The sequence below is a fragment of the Lithobates pipiens genome, unplaced genomic scaffold (genome assembly GCF_037356315.1).
Source record: "Lithobates pipiens isolate NorthernLeopardFrog02 unplaced genomic scaffold, aLitPip1_a1.2 Scaffold_19, whole genome shotgun sequence".
In the NCBI taxonomy this organism is placed as follows: domain Eukaryota; kingdom Metazoa; phylum Chordata; class Amphibia; order Anura; family Ranidae; genus Lithobates; species Lithobates pipiens.
This window is the reverse complement of record NW_027507764.1, coordinates 105,913,017-105,937,735: the sequence shown is the minus strand read 5'-3', so window position 1 is coordinate 105,937,735 and position 24,719 is coordinate 105,913,017. Positions and strand designations below refer to the sequence as shown.

At 41.7% G+C, this 24,719-nt stretch overlaps 1 protein-coding gene across 3 annotated transcripts in view; it reads right to left on the bottom strand.

Moving 5' to 3' along the window:
• ESYT2 (extended synaptotagmin 2) overlaps positions 1 to 24,719 on the bottom strand; it is a 209,245-nt gene that overhangs the window by 2,216 nt on the left and 182,310 nt on the right. For all 3 annotated transcript variants that reach the window (XM_077491138.1, XM_077491139.1, XM_077491140.1), the window contains 5 exons: positions 22,011 to 22,387; positions 8,691 to 8,789; positions 4,243 to 4,374; positions 2,120 to 2,225; positions 1,303 to 1,352 (listed from right to left, as the gene is read on the bottom strand). In XM_077491138.1, coding sequence (XP_077347264.1) covers positions 1,303 to 1,352; positions 2,120 to 2,225; positions 4,243 to 4,374; positions 8,691 to 8,789; positions 22,011 to 22,387 — 764 coding nt within the window. The remainder of the gene's footprint in view (positions 1 to 1,302; positions 1,353 to 2,119; positions 2,226 to 4,242; positions 4,375 to 8,690; positions 8,790 to 22,010; positions 22,388 to 24,719) is intronic.

Sequence of the window (24,719 nt, the reverse complement as noted above, 5' to 3'; positions counted from 1 at the left end):
CCATCCTCACTATGACAAAGTGTTAGGAAACCAATATTTTAGAGCTCTTATGAGAGCAAGAACTCAGGAGAAATTCTTAAATGGGGACAAATAGTCAAGTGACAACAGTCCAAGTCTGATTTCTTATCACTTTTTGCTGTGTCTCTGGGAAAGGAAGTAAAGGTAAATTTCTCGAGCAGAACACAGACAACAGAAAAAAATAAAGTTTTGGCTATACATGCTCTTTAACAGATTTTTTGCCAACAGGGACCAGACTTTAGTTTCTCATAACAAAGAAACAAGAAATCTGACTGGGTGCTCTTGGCAATAGATCCACTTTTGCTCTGGTCTTCTTTACTTACATAAATCAGTTCATATAGTTTTCTGACTGCCTAAAGATATCATAATCCAAAATTTAACACTGTCTTCTCAATTTTAGAACAATAAGTAAGCACTAGGGTAGAAGGAAGATGTGTTTTTCAGGGGGAATGTTAAACCTCTGCTTTGTTCAGCATTAGGATGTAAAGCTTCATGATGAGGAAGGAGCTGTTGGGTCTGTATGTACTTTATTTATTGACATATAACATGCACCTTTTCACCCTGAAAATCGGGTGCAAATAGCATGTGCGTATTGTATGCCAATACTTAAATTTTAGCTGCCTTGGAGGGGACAGGGAGGGGGTTGGGACGAGCGCCATCAGATTACATACAGTGAGAATCTCCTGTTTACTTGGAGGCTTCTGTAATAGGAAGTCCTGTCTCCTGGGCCACCATTGGACCACTGTTCTGTCTATCATAGGAGATTCTCACTGTATGTAATCTGTCAGTGCTTGTCCCGCCCCCCTCCTTGTCCCCTCTAGGCTGCAGATGGGCATCGATCAGGCTGAACTGAGGGCAATGGTGAGGCTGCCGCATTGAAGGCAATGGTGAGGCTGCCGCATTGAAGGCAATGGTGAGGCTGCCGCATTGAAGGCAATGGTGTGGCTGCCGCATTGAAGGCAATGGTGAGGCTGCTGCATTAATGGCAATGGTGAGGCTGCAGATGGGCACTGACCCTTATTTTGCTTCAAAGTTCCTTATTTAAAATGTAAGTTTTTTTTTTCCCTGCAACTTCCCTCTGAATGAAAATTAACGTGCGTGTTATACGTCGATAAATACGGTATCTGACTGTCGCAGTCTATACCTCTACAGAAAATGGCAACAAAATATAAAATGATTCATCAGAAACCATCCCCTTGCTTTTGAACAGATCATTTTTTTCTGTGTGTAAACCATTTGTATATATGTGTGTGTTTTAATAGAAGATAAATATTTCTTTCTTACCACTGCGTCCATCCTTTGGCAACTTCTTCTGAGTTGAGGTCCAGCAATAACTGTAAAATGAATAAAAATAAATCATTCACACCACTTCTTGATGCTATTGCTCTCAGGCGTATTCAGTTCCAACACAATCTGTGCGGTGACTGAGGCCAAGATTCAAAGGAAGTCACAGTGTGGCCGATTGAGAAACGGGGACACAGTCTGTAAGGCAGGCATGTACTATTATATTTTGTCTGTTTTTTTCAGAGATGAATGCAGCTCTCCTACTTGTAATAGTTCTGTGCCCTAAAGTACACCAGTCAGTACCATACAGATTCTAAACAGGCTCCATAGCTATGCAGGCACTGCACTCTTCAGCACAATAGATGCTCAAATCCTAAATGCCACCAGAAACACTGGTTACAGCCCAGTGGGATCCTGTAAACTTAGGGTGCCTGCTTTTTTTATAACCTTTTTTTCTCTATACATGTAACTATATTGTATAGTCGTTATGGTAGTTGGCAAACTGCAGCAGTTTTTTGCACTAAAAATCCCATTTAAATCCAGATAATTTCCCAATTATAAGGATAGGTCATACCACCCGCAATCGATGTAGACAGCAAACGTTTTAAACATAAGGTGATAAAACATGTTTTTTTAATCCTTTTTTTTTTTTAAAGTCACATGGCCGTTTTTCTTCTATGGGAAGGGGGGTTACTTTTTAGGAGCACTGTAAATGACTGGATTCAAAGACGTTTTAAATATTTGTCCGTAGTTTGGCCCAAGTTAACCACAAATTTTCTTTATCAAATTACATGAACTACAGTACATAAAGCCTTACCTTTCCAAGCAAACCTTTATCCCTAGATAAGAACCCTCCACTATTTTTTACAGCAACATCTAGTGTTCTCCTATGGAGATCTGGAAGTGCCACGTTGAACTCAAATCTGCAAATAAAGCACAAAAACATGGTCTGTAAGTGTATGTTGTAATTTTTGTGGACAAATTAGTAACAACTAATAGTAACAATCTGGATTCAATGGCATTTTTTCTTTTAACCATACTATAGGCTAAATGGGAACTGAAGGGTATTAGAATTGTTGCTGAATAGCAAAACCTGAAGAATAAAATTTGAATCCCAACCACAACACTACCTTCCTGGAGTTTGCATGTTCTCCCTGTACCTGCGTGGGTTTCTTCTGGGTACTCCGGTTTCCTCCCACACTCCAAAGACATGCAGGTAGGTTAATTGGCTTCTGCCCAAAATTGGCCCTAGTATATGAATGGGGACCTTAGATTGTGGGCTCCTTGAGGGTAGGGGCCGATGTGAGTGTGTAATGTACAGGGATAGGGACAATTGTAGACACTCACTCAGGTTGAACTAGATGGACCGGTGTCTTTATTCAACCTTACTGGCTATGTAACTATGTATAATCTTCCAACCTACCTTACTTAATATTTTCCCATCACACACATTTCTGAGCAAACCCTAATGTAGGACTGTGCTGTACCTACCAGCAGGTCATCTGGTACCAACACATAGGAAAGAACATTTGCTGCCAGCACACCCTGGATACATAAACAATAGTCAAAGTATTTATTGAAGCAGTCACATCACAGATACTGTAGATGCAATGTTTGGAGGCCATGCTAGACCTCTTTGTCATGCTTGCAATCCCAGAGGAGAAACTAGATGTCATCAGACAGCAGATGTCTGACCGAGAACACTTTAACAGACAGTGAACGAAGTCCATCTGAAATTACAGATGCAGTTACTACTGGCCTTAGGGAAACAGTTTTTCTGGTTGGCAGACACAGCAGCAAGCCAGGAGGCATATCAAGAGGCTATGGCACTGCTCCAGCATGCAGTAAGCGGCAATGGGATGACCCCAGTGATCAATCTTTCATCTAGAGATATCCCAGATGGTGAGTCCAAACCTCTATCAAAAGGACTGTCTGTCCCCTTTCCAGATTTCACAACTTATCTTTGAGCATGCTCACATCCTTGTAGGCACCACAAGATATGCACAGTTAGATAAAGATCCATGGCAGAGTACTTTGAATGATGGTTCTTTCTACATCCTAACAAAGTGGTCCTGCATGGCCTTGAAATGTTGCACTGACACTGTTGTGATCATTTTAACAAGTGCTTGGGACTATTGTTAATGGATTTACAGTGTGCTGGTGACATATCTTCCTATATACTTGTCCCTGCTGCAATGGACACTTCCAAAGGGAGATTGATTGATTGAGATATATATATATATATATATATATATATATATATATATATATATATATATATCAATCTCCTTCTCTATGGGCCATTGGTGTTCCAGTTTTAGGCAAGTTTACAATCTTGTGCCCTGTGCCTATTCATGCCCTCTGGGCTCAGGACAGATATGAGTGGGCTTATATTAGTCTAGATATATACGTTATAAAGTGCTATAAAATAAATGTAAAGGTCAATGCAACATAAATGCAATAAAATACAACAGAATAGGGAAAAGTTTAAGATTTGTTATTGTACTGTAGGGGGCCAACTACCACCTGCTATGCTTGACTTATATATCAGTTTGCACACCATCTAATGAATCGTTCGTTGGTTTATTGCATTGGAAAAATAAACTAGCTGCAGAAATGGTCACTGACACTATTTCTAATCCCTCTTGGATTCAGCAAGTATAGTAAAGTGTGTCTCTGCTATACAACGGGGTACCCCAATTCTATGCTGTACATTCACACTTTAGTGAGATAAGCTTACAAGGAGCACATGGCTTTACCACCCTTTCCATGGCTAACAGGAAATGCTTGCGGAGAATTTTAGCAATTTCATTAAATTCATAAATTTAAAAATGTCATAAGAAGAGTAGGTTAAATTATTTTAAATTATGTTTCATTTCTCCTGCCAAGTCCTAAAAATACATAAATAATGCACTGGCAAAAATTAAGAACATGACATACTTTAGATCATATACAGGATTTAAGGTCTTTTTAAGCACGTGGGTTTTTCTTCTTCCCGACCTTCGCTTGTCTGGTAATAAATACAATCTTACATATGGATCGGAGCCATCTTCAGAGAAGGCTATCAAGTTACTACAATGGGAAACAAAAGAAAGCTGTCTAAATATTTTGGACTTACATACAGATACAAATTAATACAACATATACTATAGTAGACCTATATATAATATTAAAAAGTTGCATACGAGCAAAAATACTAACCTTTCCTAAAGAAAATGATACTCCAGGCTCCCTTCAGTGTTTGCCACATAACAATACAATCCCTGTCCAAAAGTATGGAATCACCACTCTTGAAAATGTTCATTTAATTGTGTAGTAAAAAAGAAAAATCACAGACATGCCTCAAAACTATTTTCATTTAACATTACAACCTTCTGGCTTTGAGAAACAGTAAAAAAGAAAAAAGAAAAAAAGAAAAAAAAAAGAAAAAAAAAGGAAAACTGCTTGATCTGCAAAAAAAAGTTGCAACTGACTACAGAGGGAAAAATATGGATTCACTCAATTTTGAGGAAAACATTATGGAAACACACAAACACTGCATCAGATAACATCCTGAGAAATGATGTCATCATCACCAAACATCCTTTCAATTGATGAAATAAGAAAAGTGTCCAAAATCTCAATATAAACTTGTGCATTTATTGAAGATTTAATGCCTGTCCTCTCTCCCCTGTACCTTTACCTGACATGCAGCCCCGTATCCTCAAGGATTGTGGCAATCTGCATGTTTTATTCAGGCAGTCGTTTTCATACATTTCATTGGAACAGCACCAAGTAGAAGTTCCAGCATCACCCCCTGCCCAATGTAGATTGGTGATTTATCACTGAATATCCCTTTCATCCAGTCATTCACAGTCCATGATTTCTTTTCTTTAGCCCACCGTAACCTTGTTTTTGCTGTTTAGGTGTCAATGATGGTTTTCGTTAGTACAAATCAAATGGGAAGGTTGTTAACCACTTCAATACCTTAAAATAATGTGGGAAGTTTGGGATTTTAAATTAGGTAATTTAAAGTCCCAAACTTCCTACTTTATTTTCTGAACCAGGGGTGGAGGCACACCACATATGTGCCTCATTTAAAGTCCCAAAACTCCCTTCTTCTCTTACTTCAATACCTTAGGGTGTCATATGACGTCCTTGAGTTTGTGAGGGGATATCTGAAAAATGGATGTAGCTACAGGCATCATTCAGATATTCTTTCAAGCCGACGATTCTGTGCAAGAGAAGAAAGATCATAGTGGCAGTTCTGCCGCTTGATCGTTCTTATAGGCGGCGTCCCCTCCCGCCGCCATCCAGTGCTTCTCCGGGCTCTCCCGTGCCATTGCGGGCCCGGAGAAAGAATCTGCCGGCGCCGGATGACGACGATAGAGATTTCCGGTGACCAGATGATTGCCAATCATCTCTATGACCAACGGAGGCCCGGGCAAGATGTTATGACGTCCCGCCCGGCAACCCAGAAGTAAACAAAGCTGCGATCGTGGCTGTCAACATGAGATCGGTGAATTAGTAGCGCTTTTGACGGAGTTCCGACGGACTTTCCGAATGAACGGACTTGCCCACACACAATCACACCAAAGTCCGTCGGATTCAAACGTGATGACGTACGACGGGACTAGAGTAAGGACATTCATAGTCAATAGCCAATAGCTGCCCTAGTGTCTGTTTTAGTCTGTCGGACTAGCATACAGATGAAAGGATTTCTCCATAGGAACTGGGTCCAGCAGACTTCCGGCAGAAAAATTTGAAATATGTTCTATTTCTAAAGTCCATCGGATTTTTGGAAAGCAAAGGTCCAATGGAGCCCACACATGATCGAACCTCTGCTGTCGAAAAGTCTGGTCTTGTGTACACGACATAACTTTACTGTTTTGTTATTCGTGATACCGTTTTTTTCTCCAAAAAAAGGCGTTTAAAAAAATGATTGCGCAAATACTGTGCAAGAAAAAAAGTTACAATGACCGCCATGTTATTCCCTAGGGTGTCTGCTAAAAAAAAAATATCATATTTGGGGGTTCTGAGTAATTTTCTAGAAAAAAATTATGATTTCATGTAGGAGAAAAGTGCGAGAATAGGCCCGGTATTGAAGTGGTTAAAGGAAAGACCAAGCAAGACATCAAAGCGTCAAGTTAGAAAACTTAAAGGGGCCATAAACCCTAATGTTTTTTCACCGTAATGCATCCTATGTATTAAGGTAAAAAAAAAACAAAAAAAAACACCTGGCAGACACCAGTCATCTCTTCGTCAGGGGCGCAATGTCCCTCTCTCCACGGGGTCCCATCTCTTGATTGGATAGATTGATAGCAGAGCAGCCATTGGCTCCCATTGCTGTCAATCAAATCCAATGACGCAAGTACTTGGGGGGGGGGGGGGGGGGGGGGGAGTCCGGCATTCGTGTCTGTGGGGGCCCCAGAAGAGGATGTTCGGAGCCTCTCTGTGCAAAACGAGCTGCACAGTGGAGGTAAGTATGACATGTTTGTTATTTAAAAAAAGAAAAAATCCTTTACAATCACTTTAAAGCAATATGCATTGAAAACAGGAAATGCACAACAAAACAAACGAGGAACAAATGGTCAGAAACTGGAGTCAATGTCTGTGATTGAACTGTAAGACATTGGCTAAAGGAAGTGGGATTTCCATATAGAAATGCCAAACGAAAACCATCATTAACACCTAAACAGAAAAAAACAAGGTTACAGTGGGCTAAAGAAAAGCAATAATGGACTGTGGATCATTGGATGAAAGGGATATTCAGTGATAAATCACCAATCTGCATAGGTCAGGATGATGATGCTGGAACTTCTGTTTGGTGCCGTCCCACTGAAACGTATGAAGACGACTGCCTGAAGAAAACATGCAAATTTCCACAATTATTGAGGATAAGGGGTCGCATGTCAGGTAAAGGTACGGGGGGGGGGGGGGGGGGGGGGTGAGAAGACAGTCATTACATCTTCAATAAATGCAGAAGTTTATATGGACTTTTCTTATTCCATCAATTGAAAGGATGTTTGGTGATGATGACATAATTTTTCAGCAAGTTATCTAATGCAGATGTTTGTTTTAGAACTGCAAAGTACATGGTGATTCCATAATATTTCCTCAGAATTGAGTGATATTTTTTCTTCTGCTTGATCTGCAAAAACAGTTGCAACTGACTACAGTTCTCTTTATTTTTTGATGTGCTTCTTAAATTGGTTGTAAACCTTTACAGAGCACTTTGACCTACAGGTAAGCCTATATTAAGGCTTACCGGTAGGTCCAAGAAATATCTCCTAAACTTACACGGTTTAGGAGATATTTCCTAAAAGACAGGCACAGCTGTTTACGGCGCATGTGCCGTAGACAGCGGCGCGCAGGCGCACTGAGCATGCCGCTGCTAACAGTGATATGCCGCTGCTAACGGCGATATGCCATTAGTGGCAGCTCCTGTGCACATGCGCAGCTCCGGCCAATCACAGTGCCGGAGCCATGATACCCGGAAATAAGATGGACGCTCCGTGGAAGAGGGGACAGCGGTGACATCGCTGGCTCCTGTGTCAGGTAAGTGACACATAATGGGCTACTATGCGATGCAGAGTAACCCATTATGCTTTACCTTTGCAGGGAAACAAAGAGAAAGTAAACCCATCAGGTTACTTTTTTGTTTAACCCAGTGGGTTGAACGAAAAAAAAAAAAAACTGATGGCTCAAGTTAGTATAACATTCTCCCCTGCTGTGTAGGGGGGAGGCCCCTACCAGAACGCTACCGTTATCGATCGGATGAACTTTTTTCGGTTATGAGCCAGTTTCTGTTGGACCAGCTGCCATAAACACGTGTGTTCTAGGCTTTAGGCCACGTGACCAGTTTTGGTGGGTGCCTGGAGCACCATTTTGTTTTTTTAAGGTACATTAGTATATAGGCACAAATGCTGCCATTTTAGATGCTCACTAAAAGAAAACTATATCAACTTACTACACTGATTTTTGTTAACAGATTTTGTTTAAAGTTAACCTTTTTAAGGGTAAAAAGTAAGTACATGTACCTTGCTGTCCCTTGCCAGAACCTTTACTTTTCTGCAAATTATTCTACTGTCCCCTTAGCTATGGTAAAAAGAAGTAGCCCACATTTAACACCTACTGTATCTGCTACCTCCAGCAACATAAAGCTTGCACTATCAAATAATTCCATAACAGCAGTCACAATGATGGTACAGATTCTCCCCCCCCCCCCTCCAAAGACAAAGAAACTCCAAAGAAAGGAAAACTACGATTTGCGTTTGGATTATTACTTTTTTTTATTTCACACTACACTGCAGTGTTCAAATGTTTCCTTATTTTTTGTTGTATTATAATTTTCAAAACAGGCTCTACAGAGCATTTTCCATTTTATATGGCTCTATATATGGACTTACCGGCAGGAATGTACCAGGATCACAAGCTTGTTTCTGTGAGAGGTATACCGCAAGGTCAGTTGGATTTGTCCTAGAGGGGACTGGCCCAAGGATGTGCCACTGGAAAGAGAAAGTGTGTTTAGTATATTAGTAACTGGAAGAAGTGCTATATTGTTGAGATGCTACTAAGTAGGAACTCTAGGAAGGAACCTGTGTATTGAGCCAACAAGAATGTTCTGTTGTACAAATATAAGTCAATAAATCTGAGAATACCTACTTATGTAGAGCACAAGAAATTCTATTCATTGTTTTGTTGCAAACTACAGTTTTCCCCCTTCAGTGCTGATCTTTTTTCTCCATGTACTGTGCACATCATGTAGACCTCAGTGCCCCATCTGCGGCCTTTTGGCGCTTACAGTATATTGAGGCCCTCAGGGCCCTTGTGGTCAGTATTCTGTGTTTTGGTGTTTACTGAAGCCAGTGAAAGAAAAATGCTCTTTTGACTGGCTTTTAGTTGGTAAAGGTTTAGTTTATTCCTTTCACACCATCTTTCTTTCTGTGCTTTCCATCTTTTTTTACTTTTGTTGTTGTTTAGCAGAACAAAACCTAAATATACTTTACAGTCAATGAAGCTGTCATCTTAGCTCTGTTTGACCTGCAGCTGCTATTGTGCTGGACATGTGATCCGTTATGACACCAGCCATTTGATGGCAACTAGAGGAAGTGATCCCCTGTATTGCTCCCTGTACAGCAGCTGAAAGCCAGCTTAGTCTCCTCTCCCTCCTGCTGCTTTCAGCTGCTGTACAGAGAGAGGATCGCTTTTGCCAATTGACCCCTCCTCCCAAAACCCTCTGATCACCCCCTTTTCTGTTCACGCTCTGATTCCCCCTGGCACCAATTACTCACTGTGTTTATTCATAACAGAGGCATAGTAAACTGTGTTTACTATGTTTCAGTTTATGAATGAACATGAGTCTCTGTCTCCTACCCATCCATCTGCAGTGCAGATGAGACTACAGAGAAATGGAATGGGGAATGTGTTCCCTCAGTCCCTATATCTGTCTCAAAAGTGATAATTCAGGAGTCTGTTAAGACCCCTGATAGTTCACTAAAGCTCCCCAACAGGGCAGTTAAAACTTGTAAACAAGAATACAAAAATAATAAAAATAAACTAGAGTGACACCATTTACTGCCCTACTGGCAGACACCGTTCACTGCCCCACTGACTGACAACCACCCACTGCTCCCCCAAAAGCATTCTGAAAAAAAAAAAAAAAAAAATTGCAACAAATAACAAAAAAAGTAAAAAATCATTAAAACCGTAAAAAAAAAAAAAAAAAACTGTTACTCCATGGGGATGCAGCGGCCGTGGGAACACAGTCACGTCTCCTAATTTCACAGGTGTGCATATGAGCGGGTCCAAATTCATAATGGAGACAGTATGGAGACATACTGGAGCTTCTTTTGTCTCTCATATAAAATTTATGAGGATGAGGAAACCAATTACTTTTTATTAAAAACACGTAGGCACTATAATTATCTCCAAATTCATACTGTCTGCATTCACACATCTGTCAAATTAGGACCTGCGGCTGTGATCGCACAGTTGCTGTATCCCCATAGCGCAACATAGGCTGCCTGCACTTGTGTTTGTATCCGCGAATAAAGATTTTATTGCATTTTCTTGTGAAAAGGAAATGACGACACAGGAAAAAAAAAAAAAAAAAAAAAAAGCAGTCAAAACGTGACGGGTTTAACAAATGCACATAAAAATGCAGGAAAACAAAGTCCTAAATGGGTTTAGTTCCACTTTAAATTATACTACTGTGTTTGGAAATGGTTTGCTGATATACAAGAGAAAGGAGAGGGGATTCTGTTAGTAATAAGACTGCATCTGCCAATGAGATGTGTGCCAGCAGAGGAGAGAAGAAAAGACTAATTTAGCAAATGCGAAAAAAAACGGTGTGTTCTTCCAGTAAAATACCTAAAAAGAGTTTGTTTTCTTTCAGTTTTAATGTATGGCTATCCTAATTGTGCTACAGTTCCATTCTGTTTTTTTCTCATCAAAGTTCATACCTTGATAAATTATGAAATATTACCTAGGCTACTGAGTTAAAGCAAACAGCAAGTGTATCTAAAGCAACATTTTTGGGATAATGTACAGATAAGGTTAGAATGCCTGCCAGATTTTGATTGTGGCCTGTCTCCGCAGAGAGATTTAATCCTGATATAGCCCTGATGATAACAGTCACCAGGACTGAGAGAGCGAGAAAATCCAACATTTTGATTTGTCGGTGGAACAGAAGCAGAGGGGAAATCTTCCAGCGTAAACATTTGTTCCAGTGAGAACTGTCTAACAAGAGTTAGTCGTTAACCATGGGAAGTCAAAAGCAGTCCAGCTAGGGATGTGGTCTGACTATGGAGGAGTGAGGACGTGTCGTGCGGGAGCTCTGTCTGGTCCGTAGCTTAAACAGCAGCTACAGGGGGGATTCTCCCGTTTTTTGCCTCAGGTTATGTCACAATGTCAGTGGGCATCCTCGCAGGCTAAAAGAACCTACCGGACCCGCCAGGGATTGCTGGAATCCTTCTTCTTGGACAGTCTTGTCAACAGAAGGGGAAATCCAAGATGGTGCTAAAACGAACGGCCCCGCAGCACCATGAGGCTCAGCCTGTGAAAACTGCACTGTCTCTGTCCCCCCTGTCTCCCCCCGCTTCACCACATCACAAGATCAGGGCTTCGAGATTGCTGAACTGGCGGGAGATAGGGACATTATACAGCACCTATGATCTCTTCAAACTAAAGGAGGATTTAGATTGCTTCACTAGTCGGATTGAACGGGCCTTTAAACAAGACATTGGGCAACTGAAAACTGACACTACAGAGCTGGGTCACAGGCTTGAGACTCTGGAGCAGAGATTCGATGATGCTTTGCCTGTTATCTCCATGCTTAGATATTAGTCCTCAGCTCATGATCAGAAAATAGAAGCCCTCCTTTGCCAGCTAGATGACTTTGAAAATCGCAGCAGGCAGGTGAACATTGGTATTCGCGGCCTGCCTGAAGCCACCGCGCCCAAGGATATATTTCCCCCGCTGCGAGGGTGTTTCATGAAATTCTGGATCTCTAAGCCTCTGCCCCAATTGAAATAGACAGGGCCCATAGGGCGCTCAGGCCCCCATCTGACGATCCTGACAACCCCAGAAATATCATATGCACGCTTCACAAGTATGCACTTAAAGAGCATCATGCAAAAAAATGTGTAACAGACCGTTCTTTGACGGGACTCATTTTGTTATTCTACCAGGATCTCTCCAGGCACACCATTATGCAGCGCAGAGCCCTCCGTCCCTTGCTGGCTGCGATTCAAACCGCTGGCATTATTTACCGATGGGGTTTTCTATTCAGACTGCAGGCGTCCAAAAACGGCTGGTGGGCCATACTGTGCACCAACGATGATCTCCCGTTTCCTGCAAACCCTGGGGCTTGAACCTGTTGATTTCCCAGATTGGCGCTGCATCCCAGACATCTCAATTCCCCCAATGCCTCAAAAATTGCTTCCTGCAAGTGGCAAGCGAGGATCCTGTGGTCGCAAGCGACAGACCAAGGGCCCTTCCTCTGATCCTTCCATGTCTGGAGACTAACAACATAGAGACGCTATTTACCTGTTGCCTTCTGGAGGGACTTTGACCACCTTCTTCCATGAATTTGCACCTGGGCCTGCTGAATGACCTACTGGCTACATTATCGAAAACCAGGGACCTGCATCCTGGAAGACGTTGGTGTTTACAGTCCTGCTGAGCCAATCTATGCTCGGCCAATCTCACTACTATCTCTTGGAACTGAGTGAAAGTTGCATCCCAGTGCCTGTTGTCCTACACCTTTACCGAGCACATGTTAGGATGCCCCTTACTTGCTTTTTTAACCTTACGGACTGGACTGGATGGGGCAACAGGCCCCACATTCCCTTTGTGGTTGCCCTTGTACCCCATATAGGCCTTACCTATTTAGGTGACTGCCCCTAGTGGGACACCAAGCCAGTGTTGGGGGGGGGGGGGGTTTCTGTTTTTGAATTTTACCCGGGGCCTGCCCTGTAGTTGTATATTGCATATCTGTTTTATACTCCAGTGTTTTACTCTTATTCCCCCCTCTCCTTTTTATTTTCCAATTTTCTTCCTTCCTCCCTGCCCCCTCCACTTTTTTTTCATTTTATTTCTTTTTGATTTTAGGTTGCTTTTGCTTGCTTTCACCCACATCGGATTTGTTGGAGAGGATAGATGGCTCATTTGTCCCTGGCTTCTGGTATGGCATCACTTAAGGTACTGTCTTATAATGTGAGGGGTCTCTGCTCTTCACACAAACACAACAAACTATGGTTAGAATTGGTCTTGGAGACTGAACCAGAACTTACTAGATGATGCCTCGGAGGTATCTAAGATTACTGAGGCTATCTTGCACAATTTTTTGGAAAAAATGTGTCTGACGATTTATCAGAGAGAGTTGTATGGGAGGGCCATAAAACGTAGCTTAGGGTAGAGCTGAACTCGTTGGGATTTAAACTCAAAAAAGAAAGGCAGATCGACTTTCAGAGAGTATTGACCACTTTACAACAGGCGGATCTCAAGCATAAACACCAAGGGGATGCCAAAGCCCTTAGGCGTTTAACTGATCTCAGAGAATTGTTCTCATGCCTTTTAGATTCTCACGTCCATAGGCAATTACGCTATATGTCCCACAAATACTACGAGCATGGCAACAAGTGTGGCAAAATGCTCGCCAGGGTACTTCGGAAGAGACGAGTAGCCACCCACATACATAAACTTCAATCCCCCGGTGGCGGGTCTTCCTTCCCTGCCCAACAGGAAAAGCCCTGGCACAGATGCATACACCAAAGCGTACTACGCCAAGTTTCACCCCCTACTGCTAAATTATATGTGTAGGTACTTAAACTCAGTCGCCAATGGTTGCCCAATCCAACCCAGGGCTTCCAAAAGGAGGGTAAAGAGCCTGCCCTCCCCCAAAGTTACAGTACGATATTGCTACTCAAAGTAGATATCCAAATCTTTGCAAAAATTTTGGTGGACTGTTTAAAACACCTTTTACCGTCCATTATTCATCCCGATCAGACGGGCTTTATACCAGTTTGGGAAGCTAGGGATAACTCCACCCGGGCCATGTAGCTTATTCATTGGGCACGTACTTGCCAAGACTCCCTACCCTACCTCATTCTGTCTACCAATGCTGAAAGGGCTACAGTGGATCATGGCCCTCTATATGACTCCAAGTGCGATGGCTCAGGTAAACAGCCTCTTCTCCCTTGGGGTCCCAATACGGAATGGCACGAGACAGCGATGCACCCTCTCTCCCCTTCTTTTTGCCCTGGTTCTGGAACAATTTCTTCAAACAGTTCGGGCAATTGACAACATTAGGGAGATAACAGTGGGATCCACTGAACACAAACTCTCAGCTTATGCCAATGACGTTCTCTTCCATCTTACTAATCCCCTTGTCTCACTGCCAAACCTTATGCGGGAACTCCAACTTTTTGAGCGAGTATCAAACTTTAAAATCAACTACGCTAAGTCTGAGGTATTGCCTATTACCTTACCTGAAACACTAGCTACTATCTTGCGGGAAGCTTTCCTGTTTACTTGGGCTAAATCCTCCATCAAGTATCTTGGGGTCCAACTCACTGACCGTTTTGAAACGTTGTACTCTGCCAGCTATACTACACTTTTGGGCATGGTGCATAGAGACTTGCAAAGCTGGACAAAGATAACCTTCATATGGCTAGGTCGGGTTAATATAATTAAAATGAATGTCCTCCCTAGGGTACTTTTCCTGATGCAGATGTTACCTATCCCCCTTCCTAAAAGCTTCTTCGCCCAACTTCAGAGTTTACTGGTCAGGTTCGTATGGCACAATAAAAAAACGGTTGGTCATTTCCCTACTTCAGAGGTCTAAAGGGATGGGGGTCTAGGCCTCCCTGACATATGCTGCTACTTTATGGCCATAGTACTCCAACGTATTGTAAATTGGCGCTTTCCTACCCGTTCCAAAATGTGTGTTTCTCTGGAGAAAAGCCTGGCATATGCCCCCTGGTTGTCTCGGGAACACAGAGGGCTCTCAGAGTTGGTCTCCCCACTGACTAACCATGTCTTACAAGTCTGGGACCGCGCTAATGCCTCGTATTGCCTGGTTCCCTCTGGGTCCCTGCTGACACCATTGGGAGGATTCTCGTGGTTCCTTCCTGGAGAACACATGGCCTTTTTTGGGTCCTGGGTCGATGACAGCAACCCAAGTTGTGGCAAGTTTTTGGAAAAAGGCAGGCTGATCCCCCTAGAGACCCTCAGGGATAGCTTTGGGTGCTTCCCAATGGACTGGTGGTGATATAAACAGTTACACAAATTTTTTGGAAGTTCTATTAGGGAGCTCACTACTCTTACTCCATATGACTGGCTGTTCATTAAGGCTGTTCATAGCCCTCACATGATCTCTGAACTACCAGCTTCTAGGCTCTGCCCCCACCATGCCAAAGCTGGCCTTTATCTGGGAATGAGAGTGTGACTTGGAGCTGGAATTCTCAGCTGAACAAATAACACACGTGCTTCAACTCACACACACTAGTTCTGTAGATTCCAAGACACAGGAGATTAACTACAAACTCCTGACACTTTAGTACCGGGTACCTGCAGCAATGTCATGTATTTACCCATCTGTCATTGACCGTTGCTGGCATGGATGTTGTCAGAGAGGCACACTCCTTCACCTCCTTTGGTGGGAGTGCCCTGTGATTCGTCCATTCTGGTTTGACATCCAATTGTACTTACTCAGGGTCATTTAGGAATGTTGCTTTATATGCTTACCTCCTTCCAAAGTTTCCCCACTCATTCCCCTTTGTATTTTATGTTTTTCCAGTCAGACATGCTGATACATTTATGTATTCATTGCTGGCTATGTTGTTTTCTATGTGTCAAAAATAAAGATTATATAAAAAAAGCAGTCCAGCTTAGAGGTGGCCAAAACAGCAGAAACAAGCCCACATAAAAATGGGTTAAGAAGGACTTGGCAGACTCAGGAAGAAACCTGTATCAACTTATACCCAAAACCGGCATCATAGGAGGCCTGAAAATCCACCTGGTAAAACTTTAAACCTGTGAACAGGAAACCGGGTGGCAACCTTGGAAACTTGAGATACAGATGCCCAATGGTGAAAAGCTTATAAGGACTAATCCAAGGAGGCCTGAAAATCCACCTGGTAAAACTTTAAACCTGTGAACAGAAAACCAGATGGCAACCTTGGAAATTTGATATACAGATGCCTAATGATGAAAAGCTTATAAGCACTAACAGATCTGGTAGAATGCACCTTAACAGGACAGGGAGGAACCCTATACTTTAGGCCAGGGGTCCCCAACCCCAAGGCCCCCGACTGGTGCTAGTCTGTGGCCTGTTGCTGACCAGGTTGCATAGCAGGAGATGAGAGGCAACCGCACTCCACACAAGGCTATCACAGACCATGGTTGCCGCTCATCTCCTGCTGTGTGGCCATACCCGAGTGACCTCTGCCAGCTCCTCCGTCCTCCAGCCCGACCATCGATGTCTGCTTATCAGCAGGGCAGGAGGAGATAGGAAGACATTGTTGGCTAGGCTGGCGGGTAGAGGTGCTGGGAGAGGACACACAAACTCTTTACAGGCTCTGCCCTGCAGGTAAGAGTCCTGAGCAGGGGAGGCAGAGATTGATGTTAGAGAGTAAGGATAAGCTCCGGTGTGTTCGCAAACCCCACATGCAAAGCCCGCCAGGAAGTCGGCACCGCACTGCGCTAATCACAGGCAGCGAGACATTTCCCGATCTCTGCAGCCGTGCGTTGGGAAATGTCACACTACCTGTGATTAACGCAGAGCCGACTTCCTTGAGGGCTCTGCATGTGGTGCTGTAAAAAGTGGATTGTGATGTGAAGGTGGCTGACAGACTGTGAATATCCCATCCCCGACCCGGTGCACCACAACCACCCTCCTCCTCCCAATAGGCTTAAATGATGACTTTTCTAATCCACATAGCAAAGGCAGAAAGGCAGAATGAGAAGCAAAGAGCCCTGCAGAAATCCTCATAATGCCCAAAGAGGGATTTCTATTGCCTATACAGGGCTATAGCTGAGATGTAAACTCTCTCACGGTGCATACCATGTCAAGACAGTGGAGAGAGACTAAATTGGGATGTTTCAGAGCAGCAAAAGGAGCAAAAGATAACATGTTTGAGGGGAAGGAGGAAAGTACCTTAGGGAGAAAAGAAATTGCCCATGCAGAGCTGATTGCAATGAGAAAGGCCATCTTGCAAGTAAGGTCAGATAAGAAAGAATGTAAGGGATCAGACCCCATCCAAGGGTGGCACAACCAGTTATTAGGTTTAGGGGCAATTACTTTTCACAACATTGTATATCTGTCAGTCTTGTATTATATTCCTAATATTGCAATAGTTTTATATGTAAAGCATTTTTGTTTAGTAAAAGCACAATTGATATACCACAGGAGGTCTAAGTTTCCTTGGTTTTACGGCAAGAAAAACAGGCGCAAGCATCAAAAAAAACCTTCACAGAAAAGCTTAAGCTTCTCTCAAAGAAAAGAGGTCCATCACCTAAGGACTGCAAAAAAAATTGAGCACTAATTGCGCAAAGGGTTATACAGAAAATTTCCCTGGAGCTTTCCAGTCACCGGAAGGTAGGTGTCTATAACCTATGGTTAGAAACTAAAGATCCAGTATTCTTTACTGTATGACTAACTAAGATCACTAAAGAGATACAGGCAGTTAAAAAAAAAAAAAAACCTGCAATGGCTTTTAATCATTCTTTACTTTACCACCTGCCGACTAGCCGCTGCAGTTTTACTGCGGCAGAATAGCATGGCTCGACGAAACGACACAACGTTACATCTCTGCGCCTTTTGACCACTAAGAGCTTTCGCCCTCAGAGTTTGCCCGGCGTGCGCAATGTCTGCCGTGCTCCCACGATCGCTCGTGGCAGAGCCAGAAACGGGATCTGCGCGTGTAAACACAGAGATCCTGGTTCTTTCAGGAGAGAGGAGAAAGATTGTGTCTTCATACTATGTATGAACACCGATCTCTGTCTCCTCCTAGTCAGTCCCACTACCCTCACAGTTAGAATACACACTAGGGAACAAAATTAACCCCTTGATCACTCCCTAGTGTTAACCCCTTCCCTGCCAGTGATATTTACACAGTAATCAGTGCATTTGTATAGCACTTATCGCTGTGTAATTGTCAATGGTTTCAAAAATGTGTCAAAAGTGTCTGATGTGTCCACCATAATGTCGCAGTCCCGTTAAAAATCGCAGATCGCTGCCATTATTAGTAAAAAAAAAAAAAATATATAATTATAATGGAAATTTGTAAGTTCCTGTTTATAATTGTATCCTACTTTATATGTATTGCACAATGCCCTCACTGTGCACACAGCACTAATAATGTTTTCAGTACATGTTTGCATTCTTTTGAGTCCTGATTAGAATTAGCCTGTCTATGCAACACCCTTTGTTACCATATACGTACAATTGTAATATTAATAGTGATACCTACGTAATCATGTGTATAAAAACCTTCAATTACATCATAATAAAACAGAACAGTTATTTGGAAAGATGCTGAGCATATCTTTGGTGCCTATTCCCTACTGCAGTAGTCATTATTAATTTGGAACCACTAATCAATATGAGGATAGGAGTTGCCTATCTATAAAATGCCCAGGTCAGGCGGCGAGCTTTGCCTAGGAGAGGCTTTACAGGTGACCCTGAGAATCTGAAACAAGGAGTTTGAGACAATCCAGGTATTTCTGATAATCAGCCGGCTGAGGTAAGCCTTTTGCTTACATTTGCGTTATCAGACTTCCTTGATCGGTAAGGCATTTTTGGGACAAAGGGTACCTATTTTACGCCCCTTAATCAAACTGTATTGATTGGTGGTTATATGTTATCAGTCTACTGTCCATCAGAGTGCTATAGATAAGAAAGGGAAGAATAGTGCTGTTCACAGGTATATGTTGTACATCTGCTAGATAAAGTAGTTTAGAGGCAAGAGGGTACAGGCACGTAGAGAAGACTGGTCAGTCATTATGGGCATTAAATTAAATAAGGGAATGAAGGGTAAGAGACCCTCAAAAATGCCCAGCGCAAGAGGAGCGCTATATATGAACTGAAGGTGCGGTTCCATCTATACCGAGCCCCTGGATTAATGGTTAAAGTGGACAGGGATCCACAATGGGTAACTGGGTTACCAAAGTCTACAGGGACTAAGAATCATGCAGAGTAAACAGCTAGAAAAACCGCTATCTATGTGAGCAGAATGGATCAAGGGTGACAGTTAACACTAGACAGAAAGGGACATTTTCATGTTAAGTTGTGGGATGAATTTGGGGTCAGGCAGTACAACTAGTAAAGTCAAGAAACAGAGAGATTAGAGTTAAAACAGAATATGTTGTCAGAGAGGGAAGATGGGATGAGCAATATGGCTGCCCGTCTGATCACAGAAGGTACAGTGAAGTATGGTATTACAATACATGGGATGCAAAGGAAACCAGAACAAAATAAGGAAAGCAGAAGTCAAGCAAGGAAATATTAAAGAGTTAAAAGAAAGTGAGAGAATGATATGCATGTGTTGTGTACAAATGGGAAAAATTTAAGCGATTTTAGAGAGATATCCGTGTATGTGTGTGTGTATGCAGATGTGACCCCTCCTTTGTGCGCTCATGATAGAATGCGGCTGGGATGAGAGGTCAGTAATAAGCTGGAAGGACACCATGGCAATTTCAGTTTTTTAGATAAACCATTTATAACAAAATGTGCCGGGTTAACGAATCTAATGATAAACAATGTGATGACAATTATTTTTTAATCTGTTTTTCAAAACATGGTTAAATGAAGGTTACATTTAACTGTGTATTACACAAATTGAATATCCTTTGACAGTGGAAACAGTGCATTTAAAAAAAAGGGAAATTAAGTAAAATGTCCCCCTTTAACCACTTGCTTACTGGGCACTTAAACCCCACTCCTATCCAGACCAATTTTCAGCTTTCAACGCTGATGCACTTTGAATGACAATTGCGTGGTCATACAACACTGTACCCAAATGAAATTTGTATCATTTTTTATCCCAAATAGAGCTTTCTTTTTGTGGTATTTGATCACCTGTGCGATTTTTTTTTTTTATGTAAAAGACTGAATTAAAAAAAAAATATATATATATATATATATAATTTTTTTTTTTTTGTTATAAAATTTTAAAACAGGTAATTTTTGTCCGTCACTGATGTACGCTGATGAGGCGGCACTGATGGACACCGATAGGTGACAGTGATGGGCACTGATGGGTGGCAGTGATGGACACTGATCGGTTACACTGCTAGGCAGCACTTCTAGGTGGCAAGGATTGGCACCACTGGTGGGCATTGATAGGTGGCATACATGAGGCATAATTGCATCTTCCTTTTCGGGACCGATGCCCCTTTAAGATGAGCCGGTGATTGGCTTTTTTTTTTCTCCACCGCTGTCAGTGTGGGGAGAAAAAAAATAAAAATGATCACCAAGCTTTTGTTTTGATCATGTGATCAGCTATCATTGGCTGACAGCTGACGTCATATGACGGCCTCCCGGGAATTCAGATCCGCGCTGTGGCCATCATTCGGCCATAGTGCGGATGTCAAGTAGTTAAGGAAATTTATCTGTGGATACATATTAGTGTGTGATATTGAAATTATCATTTGAGTATTCATTTCTAATATGAGTTTAACAATTTTATTAATAATATAGATATAATGAAATCCAGGTTAATGGGGAAATTTGTAAAAATGGGATTCGTTTATATTAAGATAACAACTTTGTAATTTTACATTTATTGAGTGGAAAAAAAAAAAAGATTAAGATGAAGTTGTTAATTGGAATACAGCTGCCATAATATTTAACAAAGCCAAGATGGATGGGATACATAAGAAGTTTTTCTAAAAAAATGAAATCTTACGGTCTGATAACTTGATGTGCAGTCCATGATATGAGCGCAATAATAAATAAAAATTAAATATAACAGACCCATCACATCAAGTTCACACACCCTGTTAGGATAGATGCCACCTGCAGCCAGTTGTTTTATAGTTTTTGATGTGGCCGAGTGCTTTCTGGTCCATCATATACAGATTGTTGGTACTTTTGTTTTTATTTATCTGTATTTTTGAAATCCAAAGCAGAATGTGTGGATTGTGAAATGATGTGCCCCTTTTGCTTGTAAGTGCCGTGGTATAAGCAGAATATTTTGGATTTATGGACATCTCTGCATGACCGCAGGGTATTGTCGTTTATTATAATATCGCCAGGAAAAAGTTGTCTTTTTGAAACATAAAACTGGAGTTCTTACACAGACAGCATGATAGAAAACCAGCCACTGTAATATATTTATGCAAGCTGGACCTAGTAATGAAGGGTTCACCCCAATATATCGGAGCTGTAGCTTTGTGCGAAGGTGCTATTAGACAAAGTTACAAACATTATTTTGGTCAAATATTTAAATTTGTAATAGTCCGACATTCTGCGCAGCAAATATACAGCTAACTAAATGTTTGTCTAATGAAAGGTTTAAAATATGAGTTTGTTTATGTACAAATCTAACAATGAAAAATGCGTACATTTGAATTCAGCCAGCTTATTGCCTCTATTGGTGGCTGGAGACAAAAAAAAAGAGCCACGTGTTTAATTCAGGACTTAGGAATCAGCTGCTGTGAGCCCAGTGCAAGACACACTCCCTGAAGACCCAGATATTTCATTTTTTGTAGAGTTATTGCCATAAAACTATCCCCTATTATGTAGACGCTATAACTTTGCGCAAACCAACAAATATACGCTTATTGCGATTTTTTTTACCAAAAATATGCAGAAGAATACATATTGGCCTAAACGGAGGAAAAAAAATGTTTTTATATATTTTTGGGGCATATTTATTATAGCAAAAAGGAAAAAATATTGTGTTTTTTTCAAAATTGGCGCTCTCCTTTTGTTTATAGTGCAAAAAATAAAAACTGCAGAGGCGATCAAATACCACCAAAAGAAAGCTCTATTTGTGTGAAAAAAAGGATGTTAATTTTGTTTGGACACAACGTCGCACGACTGCGCAAATGTCAGTTAAAGCAACACAGTGTCGAACCGCAAAAAATTACCTGGTCATTGAGCAGCCAAATCTTCCGGGGCTGAATCGGTTAACCAGAATATAAAACCTTTTTGGCTTTAGATAAACTTTAGGGAAGTTCTGACACCAGCTAACATCCAAAGTAAGAAGAGGAGCACTTACTTTTGAAGTTGCCGCAATCGCTGGCGAAGCTCCTGAGTGGCTATGGGTAAGGAGATGTCCGAGGCGATGCTGGGAGTGGGCTCCTTTGTGGACATGTGAGAAGGAGAATACGTAAAGCTGGAACCTGAGAGGCTGGAAGAGCTTTTGTTTAGTTCTGTTGGTCTCTGTGGGCTAGCACTCGGGGGGCTTTCTTTTACACCATTTTCTGCCTTTTTATTGGCATCTAGTTTGGGTGTAGGGGGAGGCTTCTGTGCATCTGCTGCTGAAGGGGAAGGAGCTGGAGAAGGTGGATTCTTTCCTTTGAAAATAGACGGCCTCTTTACTTGGGATGTATACTGTTCATCAGGAGAGCGTACAGGTTTGTCCACATAAAGAATCTATGGGAGCAAAATATTAATGAAAGGTTACAAGACAAGGTCAGTAGTTCTGCTTTCAAGAATCAAAAGGTAGGAGAGGTTTCATGATAACTAAAAAGGGTGGTCACCGTTGGGGAAGGTGGCAAACCAATGCAGCAGGAAGGTCATTCCTACAATTTACTGTCATGTCTGAATGCCAGGCAATGCAACGCTTTTGGGCAATGTAAATTTGCCCAAAAGCTCACCCTCCACACAGTCAGAAAGCTTTGGCACTATTATCAGAAGATTGAGATTCAGAAGTGACAGGAAGGTTTGGGAAGCTATTGAATCTTTTTGTACCTCTAGGTGTTTGAATTTCATACCTGCAACAGTTTTCCCCCTTCTTCCAGTGACCCTATTTGGGTAACTGCTGTGGGAGAACTGTAGGCACAACAGGCTATGTATGTCAAATTGCCACATGGTTTAGAAGGATGTTTGCCTCTCTCTGAATAAAAAAAAATTTCCCCCAAAGTGGCACATAGGATAAATAGAATGAAAATAGTAAAATTTCTATCCCAACCAGCTATATACAGTGCCTTGAAATTTTCCACATTTTGGCATGTTACAACCAAAAAATTTAAATGTATTTTATTGGGATTTTATGTGATAGACCAGCACTAACTGAAGTGGAAGGAAAATTATAAATGATTTTCAACATTTTTTTTTACAAATAAATATGTGAAAAGTGTGGTGTGTATTTGTATTCAGCTCCGAGTCCATACTTTGTAGAACCGCATTTCACTGCAATTAAAGCTGCAAGTCTTTTTGGGGATATATCTACCAGCTTTGCACATCTTCTTTGCAAAATAGCTCAAGTTCTGTCAGATTGGATGGAGAGCGTCTGTGAACAGCATTTTTCAAGTCTTGTCACAGATTCTCAAATTGGATTTAGCTCTGGACTTTGACTGGGCCATTCTAACACATGAATATGCTTTCATCTAAACCATTCCATTTTAGCTTTAGCTATATGTTTAGGGTCACTGTAATGCTGAAAGTTGAACTTCTGCCCCAGTCTCAAGTCTTTTGCTGACTGGTTTTCTTCTAAGATTGCCCTGTATTTGGCTCCATCCATCTTCCCATCAACTCTGACCGGCTTTCCTGTCCCTGCTGATGAAAAGCATCCCAACAACATAATGCTGCCACCACCATGTTTCACAATGGGGATGGTGTGTTCAGGGTGATGTGCAGTGTTAGTTTTCTGCCACACATAGCGTTTTGCTTTTAGGCCAAAAAGTTCAATTTTGGTCTCATCTGACCAGAGCACCTTCTTCCACATGGCTTCTCACAAACTGCAAACAGGACTTCTTATGGCTTTCTTTGAACAATGGCTTTCTTCTTGCCACTCTTGCATAAAGGCCAGATTTGTGGAGTGCACGACTAATAGTTGTCCTATGGACAGCCTGAGCTGTTGATCTCTGCAGCTCCTCTAGAGATACCTCTTGGCTGCTTCTCTGATTAATGATCTCCTTGCCCGTCCTGTCAGTTTAGGTGGAAGGCCATGTCTTGGTAGGTTTGCTGTTGTTCCATACTCTTTCCATTTTTGGAAATGGATGATGGATTGAACAGTGCTCCTTGAGATATTCAAAGCTTGGGATATTTTTTTATAACCTAACCCTGCTTTAAACTGCTCCACAGCTTTATCCCTGACCTGCCTGGTGTGTTCCTTGGCCTTCATGATGCCGCTTGTTTACTAAGGTTTTCTAACAAACCTCTGAGGGCTTCACAGAAAAGCTGTATTTATACTAAGATTGAAATACACATAGGTGGACTCATTAGTAACTTATTTAGTAATTAGGTGACTTCTAAAGGCAATTGGTTTGCTGATTTTAGTTAGGGGTGTCAGAGTAAAGGGGAGCTAAATACAAATGCACGCCACATTTTTCAGGTATTTGTAAACAAATTTGAAAACCATTCATCATTTTCCTTCCACTTCCCAATACAATACCATTTATGTTTTTGGTTGTAACATAACAAAATGTGGAAAATTTCAAGGGGTATGAATATTTTTTTCAAGGCACTCTGAAGCTCTGAATGTCCCAGAATTCCGTTTGCCTAGGGTTCCAAATAAGAAAAAAATATAGATTCATGCATTTCCAGCTGGGTACCAAATAGCTGTAAAGATCATATACAGGTATAAGGGAAAGCAATAGTTAAGGGACCTGGAAAAGCCCCAGGTGACTTGATGAACCTCTGTTTAAAACAAACTTCTCCTGCATCCACTGTCTTATGAACAGAGTTTTAATTTAAGATATTTCATGCAATGCTACCTGCTGGTGAAATTCTGTATTGTGTTGATAGATAAAATAGATATAGG